The sequence below is a fragment of the Lampris incognitus genome, chromosome 1 (genome assembly GCF_029633865.1).
Source record: "Lampris incognitus isolate fLamInc1 chromosome 1, fLamInc1.hap2, whole genome shotgun sequence".
NCBI classification, from domain to species: Eukaryota; Metazoa; Chordata; class Actinopteri; order Lampriformes; family Lampridae; genus Lampris; species Lampris incognitus.
The window spans coordinates 143520690-143537300 of NC_079211.1; the positions used below are offsets into that span (position 1 = coordinate 143520690).

Consider the following 16611-nt stretch of genomic DNA (forward strand, 5'->3'; position numbering starts at 1 on the left):
CCTGTGTCCTCTTCATTGTAAGCTGTCTGCCCACATGTGCTGACTCTGCCTGTCTGACTGTGTGTGTTTGTGTGCGTGTGCGTGTGTGTGTGTGTGTGGTGTGGTGTGTTCTGACCCCTACCCTCTCCTCCACCAGGCCGCGTCTCCCTGACCCGGGGGGCCTCTCTGCTCGTGGACCGGCTGACCCCGGAGGACGAAGGCTGGTTTGAGTGCCGCATCCTGCTCCTGGACAGCAAAACGGACGAGTTCCGCAACGGCACGTGGACCTTCCTCTCCATCACAGGTGCAGCGCCGTAGGGTTTTTGGGACTCGGGCGGGGGCGGCTTTTCTTTTTTACGGCTCATCTCTGGCACCGTCCGTGCGCCTGAGGAGTCTCAGCGTGTGTCTGGGATTCGGAAGGCCCTGCCATGCTGCACTTTCTGGGCCAACAGTGTAAGCAAGGGCCGCTGCACAGCGTTGCCCGCTTTATCCGGTGGAGACATCTTGTTTGCCCGCTGTGAGATGATGTCACCGCCACGAGTCTGTTATAACCGCAGTAGAAAGCCAAGGCGTGGACGGCACATGTGACCTCGCTTGCGAAAGCTAAAGAATTTATCACGTTCTTAGATTTTAATCTGCGAACCCTTCGGTCTGCCCCCACATCTCTATTCTTATTTATACCTGCTTTTATTAGCCGCTCTCCCCGTCTCTCTCTCTCTCTCTCTCCGTCTCTCTCTCTCTCTCCCCGTCTCTCTCTCTCTCTCACTTATTCTTGCACTTTCATACACACACACACACACACACACACACACACACAGACACACACACACACACAGACTTACATGCATTCCAACACAGCATTCATTGTCCAGATTATTCTGCGGTGGGAAGTTTTGCCAGAAATGGAGATGTTGTGCTTCCATACCAAGGTGAAAGAATAGGTGTATTGAATTACATTACAGATGAATGCCGGGCACCTTCTTTTTTCTTTTTTTTACATAGTAGTATTACATCAGTGACCCTATGATGGCCTGGCGGCCTGTCCAGGGTGTCTCCCCGCCTGCCGCCCAATGACTGCTGGGATAGGCTCCGGCATTCCCGCGACCCTGAGAGCAGGATAAGCGGTTTGGATAATGGATGGATGGATGGGATTACATTAGCGCCGGTATTGTGTGTCATTTAAATATATGTTACCCCTAGAATACGCTTGGCTGTTCTTCTTCGGCAGTCCATCGAAACGATGATGAATGTGATGCAGCTTAAGCTCGGCAAGCACACCCGGGGGCCATCAGGCCCGCATTAGAGCCACAGTATCGTCCACATAGAATAGATGGCTATGGAGATTTCTAGAAATAGACTATTACTTGTGTTACCTGGTGGATGCTTTTAGCCAAAGCGCCAAGTGTCGGCCTATTAAAATGGACTGGCGAACCTCTCAAGCCGTCACTCACCACGCCATGTTCTGTCAGTTAAGATCTAGGTCTACGGTCATGTACACGATGTGAACCGATGCGGTGACTGAACTTGGACCTTCTACCACGTCAGGCCAGGGTCAAGAGACAAGTTCAGACTTCCGCTTGCGTCCACCGATCTTACCGAGTCCAGTTTGAATTCGAGAAACTGAGACGAGTGCTTCTTCTGCGCCTTCCCCTGTTCTAGCGCCGCCTGTGTTTATTAAGACGCCGCCGACCTTCGTGGAGGCCCTTCTTGGAGACTCGCTGACTCTCAGCTGCGGAGCCCACGGAAACCCTCGACCAACTGTTGTCTGGCATAAAGACGACAACGCAATTGAGAAACATGAAAAAATAAAGGTATGGGAACTAAACGGATGGCATCTGTGCTTCCCCGTCCGTACTGTTTTTAATCTGGTTGTCATCGTGTTCCCTGGATGTTAAGTTACGACGTGACCGCTTTCTATATTTGCCACGTACTTCCCCTGACCCCGGATTGTATCCAACCCCTTTTCCCTCCCTTCCCCACCATTCCCTACTACTTTATCATCAACCCTCTCCTCTCTTTCAGGTACTGAATGGTACCTTGTCTTTGGCCACCGTCACGAGAGATATATCTGGAGTCTACAAATGTCAGGTGTCCAACTCAGAGGGGAACCTGACCCATTATACGCAACTGCAGGTCAAAGGTCAGTCTCGAGCTCTCCGCTAACGGTCCGGTAAAGGCGACATCTGTGCTTAGCTCAGCGGAAGTTTTCTGAGGTTAACCAGTGTTGCGGTGGGAAAGGCTCCCCTGGAAAACGAGGTCTGTCCAGGCAGATTAAATGTCACGGTCTTCTCATCACATGCCCTGCTTAGCTGTTGGAAAGCCCTTGTGCCACTACAAACTGTGCCGACAGTCTGACGAGCAGCTTCAGATAGTCTGTATCGCCACCTAGAGTCAGTTCTGTGTCAATGCCACGAGTGTGTTGGGCCCTGCCAACGCTTGGCGCTGCTCTCTTCAATAATGCTCAGCGTGGCTGACTGTCACTGACATACATTCATATGACTGAGCTGTACCTTAGGTCTCACTTTCTTTCCCACTATAATGATAATAATAATAATAAATTAAACTTATATAGCGCTTTTCTAACACTCAAAGTGGCTTTACAATAAACGGTGGTGAAACAAGACAACAGATACACATAACACAGACCAGTGTTTCTCAACCCAGTCCTCAAGGACCCCCTATCCTGCATATTTTCTTTGCAACCCTGAATAGGTACCTGTTTGTAGTTATTCAACCAATCAGCAATGAATTTTGTCAGATGTTGCACACCTTGCATAATTAAGTGCTGTGAGATGATTGGTTGAGTAAGTACAAGCGGGGCTACCTATGCAGGGTTACAATGAAAATCTGCAGGATAGGGGGTCCTGGAGGACTGGGTTGAGAAACACTGACACAGACATACAGGGGTGGATGGGAAGGGGGGGCTACGAGAGGGAGAAGCGGCAGCCACACACGGCGCCAGCAGTGCTCTCTGACTTAGACAGATACAAAAGGGCAAGAAAACAAACGTCATAAATCACATAAATCACAGATGAAAGCAAGTCTGAAGAGGTGAGCCCTGATTAATGACTTGAATGCGGGCAGATCGCAGCAGTGTCTGATGAGCTCGGGGAGGGAGTTCCAAGAGGAGGGGGCAGCGGGTCGAGTGCTCGGTCCTTAGTCTGCCTTAGATTAGGGGTGGATAAGAGGGCGGGCGGGGGGGGGGGGGGGCACAAAAAGGCAGTGGAGAAGAAGTGTGATTTGAGATGGGATTGGAAAAGTAGGAGGGATTCTGAGCCTCCAATGATTTGGGGGAGTGAGTTCCAGAGCCTGGAAGATGCCCTGGAGAAGGCCCGGTCACCAAAGCCGCGGAGGTTGGACCTGGGGGTAGAGAGGAGGGAGGCTGAGGTGGATCTGAGGGACCAAGAGGGTTGGTAGGGGGAGAGGAGGTTGGTGACGTATGGGGGAGCCAGTTGGCGAAGGGCTTTATAAGTAACAACCAGGATTTTGTAATTGATCCGGTGGGAGATGGGTAGCCAGTGGGGTCTTTTAGCACTGGGGTGATGTGGTGCCAGGATTTGGTGAAAGTTAAAAGACTATGCTCAACAGGTCCTCCAATCATCATCATATCTCCAGAGGACACCACCCTCAACATGTCTCAGGATGCTGTGTTGCAGTGCCAAGCTGACTCCTACCCCTCCAACCTCACCTATGAGTGGCTGAAACAAGGACAGAATGTCTATCATATTGAGTGAGTAAAGGTCTTCATAGTCGCTGAGACACCAAGAGCTATGATGTGCATTTCTTTCAGTCTGTATTGGATACAGTGCGCCTTTACATAATAGTATGTAGTAATGTAATATCATGGTGTAGGTTAACTACATAAGGCATATCTGGAGGCTAGCACATTACATCATTAACATGTAATCCTCCAAAGTGACCGTCGTTACGGTGGGTTCTGATTAGATTGTTAGTAAGCCTGTTGGTCTATTAAAACCAAGGGTCATGAGCATTTTCTGAACCTTACACAGAAGAGATAGCTGGTCAGATTAAGATGACACCGTTCCAAGGTCATTTTCCTCTATGCAACTGTCATAAACGATGGCCTTATTCTAAAAAAAAACAAACTCATGCAATTTAAAGTTTGTCCTTTAGAGTACACCACAAAAAAAGATCATTTCTAGGACTTTTTTGTTTAAATGTAATTATGTCGTGTCTTGTGTCTTTTTATGCTCAGATCCCTCAAGTCCCGAGTGAAGATTCTGGTGGACGGCACACTTCTCATCCCTAATCTCATCCCGGAAGATGCAGGCAACTACACCTGTGTTCCAACAAATGGGATACTGACTCCGCCTTCTGCCTCTGCACACCTGAAAGTCAAACGTAAGGGCCTTGTATGCTACGAGTAGCACCACGGGCTATGTCTTAGTGCACGGCCTAAATGCATTTGGGGCATGTCCAAATCCGCTTTTGCTAGTTTAACGGCAGATAATCTAAGCGGAAAGTAAGGCGCATGGTTCAAAGGGGTTGGGCTTTAGTCTCTTAATCAATCATGGGCGTGTTTTGGGCGTAACATGAAATAAACCAATCAGTGTCAACTCCCACTCTCTTTAAAAGCCAGGTGCGCTTGCACCTTGGCGGATGGCTACTATGATGGCGCATTGTGCACCTGTCTATGTGTAGGCGCATAACTATCTTAATAATGTGCCCTTAGAATAACGGTAAGATCTGTGTCATTGACTTGAAACCAGGTTTTTGTTGGTCAATCACGCAATCGCTTTCTGCTGCCTCAAGCTAGCAGTTCACCAACAATGCACCTGACCACACCTCATTTCAAGACCATCACACCCATGGGCGCTCAGATGGGCGCTAGTACATTTGCTATTTAACAACACGGGTGCTGGATGAGAAAATTACAGCTGTGTTGGTCTGAAGCTAGCAAAGACACTTGTGTTGCGCTTGGCGCCGCTTTGCGTCGGGTGTGAGAAGGAGCTCCACCTGTGAAGCTGTTGACTATATCGTCACTTATTTCTTGTTTTTCTGTCTCAGATCCTGCGCGGGTGGGCCGAATGCCCAGAGAGACATACTTACCTGCTGGCATGGAGGGAGTCATTATCTGCCCAGTCCAGGCTGACCCCCCTGTGCTATACGTCAACTGGACCAAAGACGGGAATGATTTGAACCTTGACAATGTAAAATAAAAATCATGGAAACATAACTAGTCACACAATAAATAGTGTTACGAAGCTCAACAGATACTTAAGCACTGTGTGCAGTTTGATTTGTATATGCTTTGACCTGTCCAGTTCCCAGGTTGGATGGTGAACTCTGAGGGGTCGGTTTTTATAGCCACAGCCAATGATAATGCTGTGGGGATGTACACCTGTACTGCCTATAACAGTTATGGCACCATGGGCAAGTCTGAACCAACCCAGGTCATTCTGAAGGTAGAAGCACCACTATCCATCTGTTAGTCAGTAAACCTGTCTACAGAGACGTGCACCTACATATGTCACCTACATAAAGTGATAAAGCTCTCATTCCCCTCCAGGACCCCCCATCTTTCCGACTAGCCCCTCGAGCTGAGTATCTGCAGGAGGTGGGCAGACAGCTTATGATCCCCTGTTCGGCTAATGGAGACCCTGCCGCAAACATAACCTGGAGCAAGGTAGAGGCGCGGACATAAATCAAACTTAGCCTTCATGATGTCTCTGCCTTTAAACCCCCCTTTTATCTGTTCCTTTATTCACTTGTATTATCTTGCTTACAGATTGGGCCCACTCCTCGTTCCCCGTACACTGTTTTGGCAAATGGCTCCCTCCTGCTGCAGCCTCTCAGTAAGGACCACCATGGGGGCTGGGAGTGCCTGGCCACAAACCGCGTCGCCACAGTCAGTGCTGGCACTGTGGTCATGGTCCTGGGTGAGTGAGCCAACTTCGTTTTGCCATAGACCTTTGTGTTAGTGGACATCGTGTGACCAGATGCGAACAGTCCAAATGCAGGAAAAACAGCAAGATTTTGCAGGACAATTTAAGACAGATTTATTACCTCCACACTTTATAGGCTACCAACGCAACAAGGTAGAGGACTTTTCTATTATGTGAATTTGGCTTAATTAGACACATTTATATCCCGCCTGCAGTTACACTCTTGTCCACTAGTCGATGCATGAAAACATATAATACTAGAAGAGGTACCTGGCATTGCCCGGGGAAAACGTTCTCACCAAAACAACCAACACGATTGGATCTTTACGATATAAGCGATGATGAAATATAGGATAATTTATGATATGATACATGTGATAAACGAATGTCGAATAAACGAATCTTAATAACAAAAATTATCAAATGTCATTATTTTCAATCCATTCATCAAGCTTCTTTGCCAATGTGTGTATTAAATCGCCGCAAATCTGCCGCCGCAAATCGCTACAAAGTAAACTCAATTTTGCAAATAAATCAAATTTTTTACTTGATTTTTTAAAATATTTTTTGAACTGTGCAATCCTTGGAAAGTGCTGATTCTAAAGATACCTTTCTTTTTGTTCTACAATGAGTATTTCTGGAGTTTTAAGTGAACATACAAACGTACACTCTCGCTTTATTTATGTATATATATAGATGGTTGACTAACCGGTAAGAAAATAAATTACCATGGGCATGACCAGTGGTAAATAATGAGAGTGGCCTTCGACTATGTGCCTTGTTGGGTTTTTTTTACTTAAGAGCATGTTAATTTATGACCAATCAAACGGTAATATGAGAGAGTGGAGACTTCTAAGCAGAGAAGGTCAGCGCTTATTATTGGATAGTAATCAACATGCAGCCTGGGTGAGTTTCCTTTTTTTTTTTTTAATTATTTCCTTCACTTTTTCTTTTGTCTGTTGTTATGCTTCTCTCAATCTAAAACAGAAAAAAATGTCTTTTACAAAGATGATCAAGGTCTGTAGCAATATCACAATTACCCAACAGAAAAGTCGATCTGATCTGTATCACAAGCAGTCGCTTAAAAAAAAAAGCAGAATCCATCCTGTCTTGACAGTACCTGCACCCAGAGTTTCAGACTTTGCCTTCTAGTTCCCGTTTCAAACACCCACCAGCCAAAGCCAATAGACAAAAGACTCCCTCAGTTAAACTCCAAAAGAAAAAGCTAATATCAACATGTCCACTCAACCACGCTTGTTTTTTATATTTGTTTTAATTTATTCTAAATTATATTCGCTATTTTTTTTGGTACTCTGTTTTTACATGTTGCATTTAATTGCATGTGTGTTTTCATCTTGCGTTATAGCTTTTCATACTGCTGCACAACCAATTGCCCCTCTGGGAACGAATAAAGTTCTGCTACTACTGCTACTAAAATCGATCGTGTACTTTTTTGGTTCCGTTTCAAAATTTGGGATGTTGTCTCATTATGTGATACAAAGGACCAAAATGCTGTGCAGTGCAATATAAAACCGTACACCAGGGTGCCCTAAGTGGACCTCATTGACCCTTGCATGTAAGCCTGTGTATTGTTTAGATGCCCAATTTATAGCACTGCTTATTTTTTCCTCAGGCACCAGTCCTCACGCTGTATCTTCGGTGTCTGTAATCACTGAGATGAACCAGGCTAATGTATCCTGGGTACCCGGCTTTGATGGCGGATACACCCAGAAGTTTACTGTGTGGTCAGTAGCATACCATATCTATTCTCCATCATACAGAGATGATCCTGTTAACCATTTGCTGCTCTGCACCATGATGTTTATATCTTCGTTTCTTGTTATTTTTCCTTCCAGGGTCAAGCAAGCATCCAGAGGGAAGCATGAATGGGCATCCTTGCCAGTGCCCACATCCAAAAACAACCTGCTGGTCACCGGGCTACAGGCTGGCACCAGCTATCAGTTCAGTGTTCTACCTCAGAACAGACTAGGCTCCGGACCCTTCAGCGAAATTGTTTCTGTGAGAACCCAAGGTCAGTGCACGTCAATATATTTTCTTTTCCCATTAGACGTTAAAGGAACAGTAAACCCGTGGTAAAAATACGGAAGATAGATATTGACATAAATCAACAGTTCAGACTGAGTAAAAATAACGAGCTTTTACAGCTAAGATATCCATCTCCAAAAGGTTGTTATTCTAAGGAAAATTGACAAGTTCATGGATGCCGCCATTAAATTTTCTTAACCTCAGGGAAGTCACCCAGTCCAATTAAGTAAGTGAAGTCCATTTTATTTGTGTAGCCCATTATCACAAATTAGAAATTTGCTTCAGTGGGCTTTGCACCATGATTTGTAAGACATCACAGAGGGCTTAAATGTTGGGATCGCAAGCCAAACATTTTTTAGACCATTTTCCTGCGCTAAAGGACATCGTTAGTCTATTTTGTACTCGCTTCCATATCACTTTCTGCCATCTTGTCCGTGGATTTTGATTTCAGTTTATGTGTTTTGTCCCCTCTCTGCATTTAACACTGACACTGGTGAGGTTTTCTCAGCATTGTGTGTATGTGATGGCACGCAGAAGGCCAACATGGAAACCCCTTTGTGGTAGTTGAAGTGTGGTACAAAAATGCTTACAGCTTTCTCACAAGTGGTCAAAAATGCCTGAAACGTTCCTACGGGCTATCACCATTACAAGCTAGTGAGCCATGCATGTCTTTATTTTATATTTATTATCAGTCAAGTTGCATTTTATATAGCGCTTCTCTAACTGCAACACTTTCCTATGTCTATCACGCTGCTTGTTTTGTGCTGTGTATATACTGTACATCTGCAAGTCTTGCTTCATGTTGAGTGTCCCCAATCATCAGCCGTGCCGACAGCGCCACCTTCGGTGATCATTGCTCTTCCTACGTTGGAACCACCCATCCTGCTCTCAGCCAACCGGACAGGTCAAGGTGTTCTCCTGCAGTGGTCTCCTCCCGAGTCCCCGTCCTCCCCGCTGACAGGCTACGTTCTGCAGGCCCGTAGAGACCAGGGCCAGTGGGTCATCCTCAGCAGTGACGTCAGCGCCAACCAGAGCAAACTGCTAGTGCAAGGACTGCTGAGGGTAAAGACGAATGTCTCGGTCACATGTTAACGCTGCAGTCCTGAAGGTCATTATTTTTGTTTAACCTACTGACATCTGTGGTGGTACAGTTACTGTTTCACCAAATTCAGGAGATCCTTTTGAAATGGAACATAATTGTCAGTGCAGCACCTCTCCTACCACAGAACAAAAAACATGCTTGAACCTGAGTTGTAGTTATTGAAGTATCTATTGGTAAAGGTCTTCTATGAGCTTAGTCAGCCATATCTTCTCACTAGCCACAATGTCTTTTTTCTTCTTCACATATTTGCCACTACCTACTTCTTTCTACTGAATTTAGCTATTATTTTAAAGATGTAACACTTTGCATCTGAATTTTTTTTCCCGAGAAAATGCTACCGAAGTTAACCACTAAAATGAAAATATTCAAAAGTGTTGATCTGATAGTCATGGGTACAATCTACGAGATTGTAGCTTTAAACTCTTGCATAAATGCTGAAGGGGACGTTGACAAATGTAAGCAAAATCTAGAACTAAGGATGTAACAACGGCAAAATGCTCTAGATTTCTTTTGTCTCTTTGTAAAGAACATGTGATTTTTCTTTCTCTCAGGACTCCACGTATGATCTGAGGCTGATGTCTCGCAGCAGTAAGCTACTTAGCGAGCCCAGTGAGACTGTGAATGTGTCGACCTCCGGTAAGTTGTTTGCTACAGTATCGTAGCATGTACAATACACAACATTTAGTATATATAGGTTTACTTACAGTTATATCACATAATATTTGGGGCAACAGGAACTTGAGTGGGTCACCAGTTTTTACGCGACACTGATATTTGTTGGCCGCTATTAATGATGTATTGTCTGTTCTGATTGCAGGAATGGAGATGTACCCCCTACGCCAGAGTTTCCTGGAGTTTGTTCCTGAGCCCCTTTTGGCCGGCGTACTGGGTGGAGTGTGCTTTCTGTTTGTGGCCATCATCCTCTCTTTGGTGACCGCGTGTTTCATGAGTAACAGGAGACAACGTAGGCGCAGAAAGAGAAGAGATGGTAAACAAAATGTGTGAAATAATATTGCCCAAACATATTGTTTGCTGACTTGCCATGAACAATTATATATATCACACACATACACACACACGTGATATAAAAGGTCTACTCACCCCTGTTAAAATGGCAGGTTGTTGTGATGTACAAAAATGAAAACAAGACATCATGTCAGAATGTTTTCAACCTTTAATGTGAAATTGCAACCTATAAAATTGAAGTGAAAAACAAATTTTTTTAAGGAGTTTGGGAGAAAAAGATAAAAATGAAAAACTTACAACCTAGGTGCACACCCCTAAACTAATACTTTGTCGAAGCTCCTTTTTGAATGTATCGCAGCACTCTGTCTTTTTGGGTAAAAGTATCAGCTTGGCATATCTTGACATGGCAATATTTTCCCACTGTCCCTTGCAAAAACGTTCTAGATCCACCGAATTGTGAGGGAATCTCCTGTGCACAGCCCTCTTCAGGCCACCCCACAGATTTTCAATTGGATTTAGGTCTGGGCTCTAGCTGGGCCATTCCGAAATGTTGATCTTTTGGTTAAGCCATTCCTTTGTTGATTTGGATTGTATTGGGTCGTTGTAGTGCTGAAAGGTGAAATTCATTCAGCTTTCTAGCAGACACCTGAAGGTTTTGCTCCAAAAATCGAACGGTATTTGGCTATTCATGATCCCCTCCACCTTGACAAGACAGCCCCAAAGCATGAGGCTGCCACCACCATCCTTCACTGTGGGTATGGTCTTCTTTTGGGGAAGTGCTTTGTTGTTTTTGCACTAAACATACTTTTGGAATTATGGGCGAAAAGTTCAACCTTGGACTCATTAGACCAGAACACATTTTTCAACATGGTTTTGGGAGACTGGATGTATCTTTTTTGCAAAATTTAGCCGGGTTTGGATGTTTGTTTTTTCTTTCTTTCTTATATGCACATAGCTTGTATCATCCTCATCGCAAGGACAATTTATTCCATGACTGCGTATAATTTGGCCAAGAGGTGAAATACAAGGAGAGAAAAGTAGGGGCCAAGAATCAAGCCCAGAGGTACACCATATTTAACGTCAGAGAATTACAATGTAATATTATAGCAGACATACTGTGTTCTTCCAGATAAGTAGGACTTAAGCCAAGAGAGAGCTAACCCAGAGACACTGACATTACAATTTATTCTATCTAATAGTATACTGTGATCAATGGTGTAAAAGGCTGCACTGAGATCCAGTAGTAGAAGCACAGAGGTGGAATCAGAGTCCATTGGAAGTAGAAAATTGTTATCCACTCTGGTTATCATATGTAGGGAGCAACCAGTACTTGGAAGAAATTCCTGTAGGTCCTTTAATGTGGCCATAGGCCTCTTGGCTGCCTCCCTGAACAGTTTCCTCTTGTCTTCTCATGGATTTTGGAAGGACGTCCTGTTCTTGGTAATGTCACTCTTGTGACATATTTTCTCCACTTGTTGATGATTGTCTTCACTGTGTTCCATGGTATATCTAATGCCTTGGAAATTCTTGTGTACCCCTCTCCTGATCAATACTATTCAACAACCAGATCCCATTCATGCGTTGTAAGCTCTTTATGGCCCATGGCTTTTGCAGTTGGATGCAATCAAGAATATGTCAGGAAAATCCTACAGGAACAGTCGAACTTTATTTGGGGTTAATCATAAGTCACTTTATCACCCTCACTCCTGAGGGTTAGTTACATTGATATTATTCTATCCTTGTCAACTTTTGTGGTGCTATCATTTGATGTTATCACTGTCCTCGCTTTTTCAGATCTCCCCTCTGCCTTGCAAAAGAATTCATCTCTCGAGTAAGTACCTATCCCAGCTGGTAGCTGTCCTTCATTTGATTCTCTTCTCACACACTAATTTCCATTCCTCTTGCTGCAATATGATTTACTTGTCTTTGAGTCAATTTTCCCCATTTGTCTCTTTCTATCATCAGAGCTCGTTCACCCTCTCATAGCCCTGACAGTGTCCTGAAGCTGAAGCTGTGCCCACCCCTTCCCTTCTTCCCAAACTCCTCTTCACAGTCCGACCGCTCCTCATTTGATAAAGGAAGCCGTGGGGAATATCAGGACCAACGAAGACAGCTATTGTCCAACTCCTCCCCACCACCCCATTATACTCTGTTTGAGAGCCACCTTGGGTCTCAGGCTCCCTCACCATCTGCTCTGGAGTCCATTTCCAGAGGCCCAGATGGACGCTTCATTGTTCAGCCCTTGCAAGAGGGTTCCAGCCCCAACAAGAACAGCATAAAGAAAGTAATTCTGCAAAGAAATGGTTCCGCAAGCACCCCAGGGAGCAACCGTGCATCATTTAGGGACTCGCCAAAGTCGAGCACCGTGAGCTCTGAGAGGGGGGATAGAAAGGATTCACCAATTACTGTGGATGTTCCTGAACTAAGCAGGCCTCCCTCATCCCCAGGAAGAGTTAAGGCTATGGCCAGAAACTTCTCTCGTCATGGCTGCTTCTACTCAGATGACGAGCAGGGCTCTGAGGCCTTGCTGGAAAGAGCCAGCTTCTACTCAGACAACAGTGAGAAAAAACCAAGTGATTCCTTAAGAAAGTATCGTATACCTGGCCATGCAGAGGACCTTCTCCCCAGTTTGGGCAGGAGACCCAGGCTTCTGGACAGGGACAGAGACAGGCAGCATCACTTGGGCTACCAGCCCATAGAGAGAGAGAGCCATTTAACCAACACCAGCACCTTGGTCTCTCAACTTGACAGTGAGCTAGACGGGGATAATATTAGCAAGTGTCTCAAACTGGCCAAAGAGCGGGAGGAGATGGAGAGGGAATTGGAGAGCTATATGGCCAATATGAGGACAAGAAGTTATGGAAGTGAACCTCATCAGTCCAAAAATACAGAAAGCCCACACAGGGATGTTGCCCAGTCAGAGGAGGAGCCTGTATGGAAACCTCAAGATATTACCTTCAGACAAAAACACAGGCCGTCAGGCCAGACAAGCCGGGTGTCTGACTATAGGAGGGCCTGCTACTTTGGGAATACAAGTAGCCCTATGGATCGGCTTCCTGCCACTCATATACAGTGGGATATAAGCCCTGTTACCTCTGTCACCAGCCTCATCCCAGTACAGCTCTCACGAGAAACCACTTCACCCAGGCCCCAGCACCCTCACAAACACAGTGTTAGGGAAACCATGGAAGACTCTCTCCCTGTAGACACATCATACTCTCCAGTTACGCAAAACACTTCCCTCCCTATGCTCTCTCCTAATACTTCAGAAAACCCTCCCATTCTTGGTCTTGGAACCCCCAGCAGAGCCAGGTCAAGGAGCCCTCAAAGAGAGCCAGATATTCGTCATAGAAAGTCTATGACTCAGGAGGACTGGGGGGATAAGAGACATGATGTTGGAGTTGCCTTAAAGCCCAGAGCTCATGGTAACCAGCGCTTTGACTTGACTGTTAGAAATTCTTCAATAGACAGCGAGAGGCCTGCAAGTCCAGCACAGCCTTCTACTAATACTGCACAATATAGCCAATCTGAGAGAACAGAAGCAGTGGACTATCCAGATAGAAGATATCATAGTCCCTCAAATTATTCTACCTTACCTTATGATCACAATGAAGGAGTGGCAAAGGCCAAAGACAGTGAGGATCAGGGCAGGGATGACCGCCAGAATTCGGGGTTTAACACAGAGTTAGAAAGAGAAAGGGTAAGAGCACAGTCCAGGAGGAGTGATAAATGTCTTTTCTCTGACAGTCTCAGTCCTATATCTCCATTAACCCTTGTAGAGGAGTGTGAGAGTGACCAGTCCCAGTTTTCTGTCCATAGAATATCGGAGTCCTTCAAGGGGAAGCCTGCTGCACCATCTTCCAAAATGTCCCCATTGCAGACAAGTGCAATTCTAGAATACCTGAGCCTTCCAGGTTTTATCGAAATGAGTGTGGATGAACCTGTGGATGAGACTGAACTCACAGATACAACCATGCAAAGTTCAGGCCTAAAGCCAGAAAAATCTCCTGTGGCTAAACCAGACATTGCTTCTAAAAACTGTAAAGTTCACAGTCAGGAAAACCAAGAAATGAACTCAAACCCAAAGACAGTTTCCTTTGAGAAAACCCAAAATGTGGATCAAGCAGAATCAAGTGTAAGTTCTATTAAAGAGGCAAGTTTTAGGAATTCCTTGCAAGTGGGAGCTAGAGATTCAATGCTGAAAGTACGGTTTCCAGACAGACTTCGACCACAAGCATCTGGTCCAGAACAAACTAGCAAGCATTTTTTTAATGACAAATCACAAGCTCCTGTTGACAGAAGTACTCAAAGCTCAGAAAGACCCCAGTCAAGACTTAGCTGTAGCTCAGCGCACACATTGTTTAGTGCAGCGAAAGGCATTGCAAACATAATCTCAAAACACTCACCAAGTTTTGTGGAAAGTCGTGAATCCGACACAGAACAACCCCAAAGACAAGCTTCTCAGGGCAGCAGGACCAATAATATTGCAATGAGGATACATCAAGCCCCTGTGCCATTTTTGAAGAAATCTTTAAGCATGGGTCCCTGTAGGACCCTCTCAGGTTTGGGACAACCTCGTCCTTTCCTCAAGAAATCCATCAGCTTAGGTTCACAGAAATGGCAACACGTTGAGAGTCCAAGGACTTACATTTCAGAGAAATGTTACTGGGATGAGTTCCCAAACCCTGATGTCAGGGTCAAGTCTTATAGTTTGGGGCGCGCTCCGTCCTCCTTTCCTAGACCAGGCCCCTTTTGGAGGGAGTATGCCCCAATCAGGTGCCCCAGCATTGGGAGCTTGCATAGGCTTCCCCATAAACAAAGATCTTTAGCTAGCCCTTCCTACCTCACTCCATCTATGTACCCACACAGACAGACCTCAGTCTCTAGTAGGCTGGAACCCACCGATCCCCGACGTCAGGCTACTGTTTTTCCTGAGTCCTCCAGGTGGCCTATCTCTTTCCAAGACAGCTTGAGGTCTGCTCAGCATAGTTATATCCCTATGCCCTCCTCCATTCCGGTACCCCTGCACCAGCACAGGCCTGGCTCCAGGTGTGATGGTGAGAGACCCATGGACCACAGCAGGGGCCCTCCTAGGTCCTATCTGCCCAGGGGTAACAGCTGGCCCTCACCCTACCAAGCACCTTTCCCACCAAGAGAGGTAGAGAGTCACAGAGAACCAGAGAGGATGTTTGGGAGGGGAGCGGAAACCGAGATTCGGGAGGGGAGAGAGGGAGGGAGAGCGAGTTATGCCAGCCAAAGTAGTGGCAGGGGTAGTGTTGGCCTTCTCCGTCAGTCCCTGTCTATCACACCCACCCTTCTCAGCTCTCCCGAAACTACAGAAGAGAGCGAGAGGCACAGATTTGAGATGGAGCTACGTGGGAGGAGAGCGAAAAGGTGAAACACTACCACACCTGGCCAATGATAACAACCACACCGGAGTGTCTTCTCTGCAAAAACATAATGGATGATGCCAAAATGTCACTGATTTCTTAAGTTGTTTGTTTCCTCGGTGTTTGACATTGTCTGACCTTTTTTTGTATGTCTGTCACTAGAAGGAACACATCAGTAGATGAAAGTTATGAATGGGACTCTGCTGATGCCTATGTGGATTCGGATGTCCTGGAGGCCATGAAGTTTGGTCAGTCACAAATGGGTCTAGGGAAAGTCAGGGGGGAGCTCAGATATGATCAAACTTGCTCTACCGGTGGCCTCCAGGACCAACAACAGAAAGGTGAGAATTAGGAATTCTGTCTCCATACTCACACTCAGCTTCCTCGTGCTGCATGTGTTCCCAGTGAGTGTGTCACTTTGTTGGTATTGCATGTGTTCATCTTGTGCTCTTGTGCTGTGGTTATTGTGAGCTTGGCCCATGACATTCCCATCCGTGCATCTCCGTTCCCTGCTGCCTTTCCCAGGCCGGCCTTCCTCAGTCAGCCCACCAGTTGCCAACCCACCTCGTTGCCAGTACAGCCATTCCCTAAGCGAGGCGCGTTTCAACGCTCTCCGCCTGGAGTACCAAGAATACAGGCGCGCCCAAGAATTCGTCTGCTCTCGTGAACCCTGCCATTCCCCCAGCCCTGATTCAGACTCTGACTGCAACTCAGCATTGCTCTAGCAGCTTACCCCGGTCCGTTATTCTGCCTGCCACCCTCACCTTCTCATCAATTCTGTTGCCTGCCTTTCTTTCCCATCCTGCCTGGGATTGTTTCATCCATGTGCAGTGAACTTTGAAAATGCTTGTTAAAGTTTATAATGCAGTGTTGCTGCTCTATTCTTTGGTTTGCATGCAGTATTTTGTTGTTCTAAGTCACGTTTACTTATGTGCCGCTGTCTCTCTTTCCTTTTTAGGTGCCACTAAGAAAGAATCCAAGTAGTCATTTTAAATGCACAGAAGTCGGCACAGCACTGTGGTCCTGGACGCAGTGTTTCACCTCACTGGAGTTTTGTCATGTTGAGGTGCCTCGCATCTTATTGTTTGAACAATTCAAACCTCTGTCAACTTTTTCTTTCTTCTGTTACAGCAAACTTAAATATTATCAGTTTAAATGTACATTAAATGTAGGATATATCCACTTAACTGAACAGACTACTGCTCCTCAGTTGCTCTGATGT

The 16611-nt window shown here is 45.7% G+C and overlaps 1 protein-coding gene across 1 annotated transcript in view; it reads left to right on the top strand.

Annotated features, from left to right (window-relative positions):
* Window positions 1-16114, top strand: part of igsf9b (immunoglobulin superfamily, member 9b) — a gene marked incomplete at its 5' end in the record, with an annotated part of 22762 nt that extends 6648 nt beyond the window's left edge. Inside the window, 19 exons of the mRNA XM_056280103.1 lie at window positions 137-283; window positions 1639-1790; window positions 2002-2119; window positions 3568-3709; window positions 4196-4341; window positions 5008-5150; window positions 5265-5405; window positions 5510-5626; window positions 5729-5879; window positions 7519-7630; window positions 7742-7917; window positions 8755-8993; window positions 9585-9669; window positions 9851-10021; window positions 11794-11830; window positions 11965-14134; window positions 14591-15393; window positions 15552-15730; window positions 15915-16114. Coding sequence (XP_056136078.1) covers window positions 137-283; window positions 1639-1790; window positions 2002-2119; window positions 3568-3709; window positions 4196-4341; window positions 5008-5150; window positions 5265-5405; window positions 5510-5626; window positions 5729-5879; window positions 7519-7630; window positions 7742-7917; window positions 8755-8993; window positions 9585-9669; window positions 9851-10021; window positions 11794-11830; window positions 11965-14134; window positions 14591-15393; window positions 15552-15730; window positions 15915-16114 — 5429 coding nt within the window. The remainder of the gene's footprint in view (window positions 1-136; window positions 284-1638; window positions 1791-2001; window positions 2120-3567; window positions 3710-4195; window positions 4342-5007; window positions 5151-5264; window positions 5406-5509; window positions 5627-5728; window positions 5880-7518; window positions 7631-7741; window positions 7918-8754; window positions 8994-9584; window positions 9670-9850; window positions 10022-11793; window positions 11831-11964; window positions 14135-14590; window positions 15394-15551; window positions 15731-15914) is intronic.
* Window positions 16115-16611: the final 497 nt, after the last annotated feature.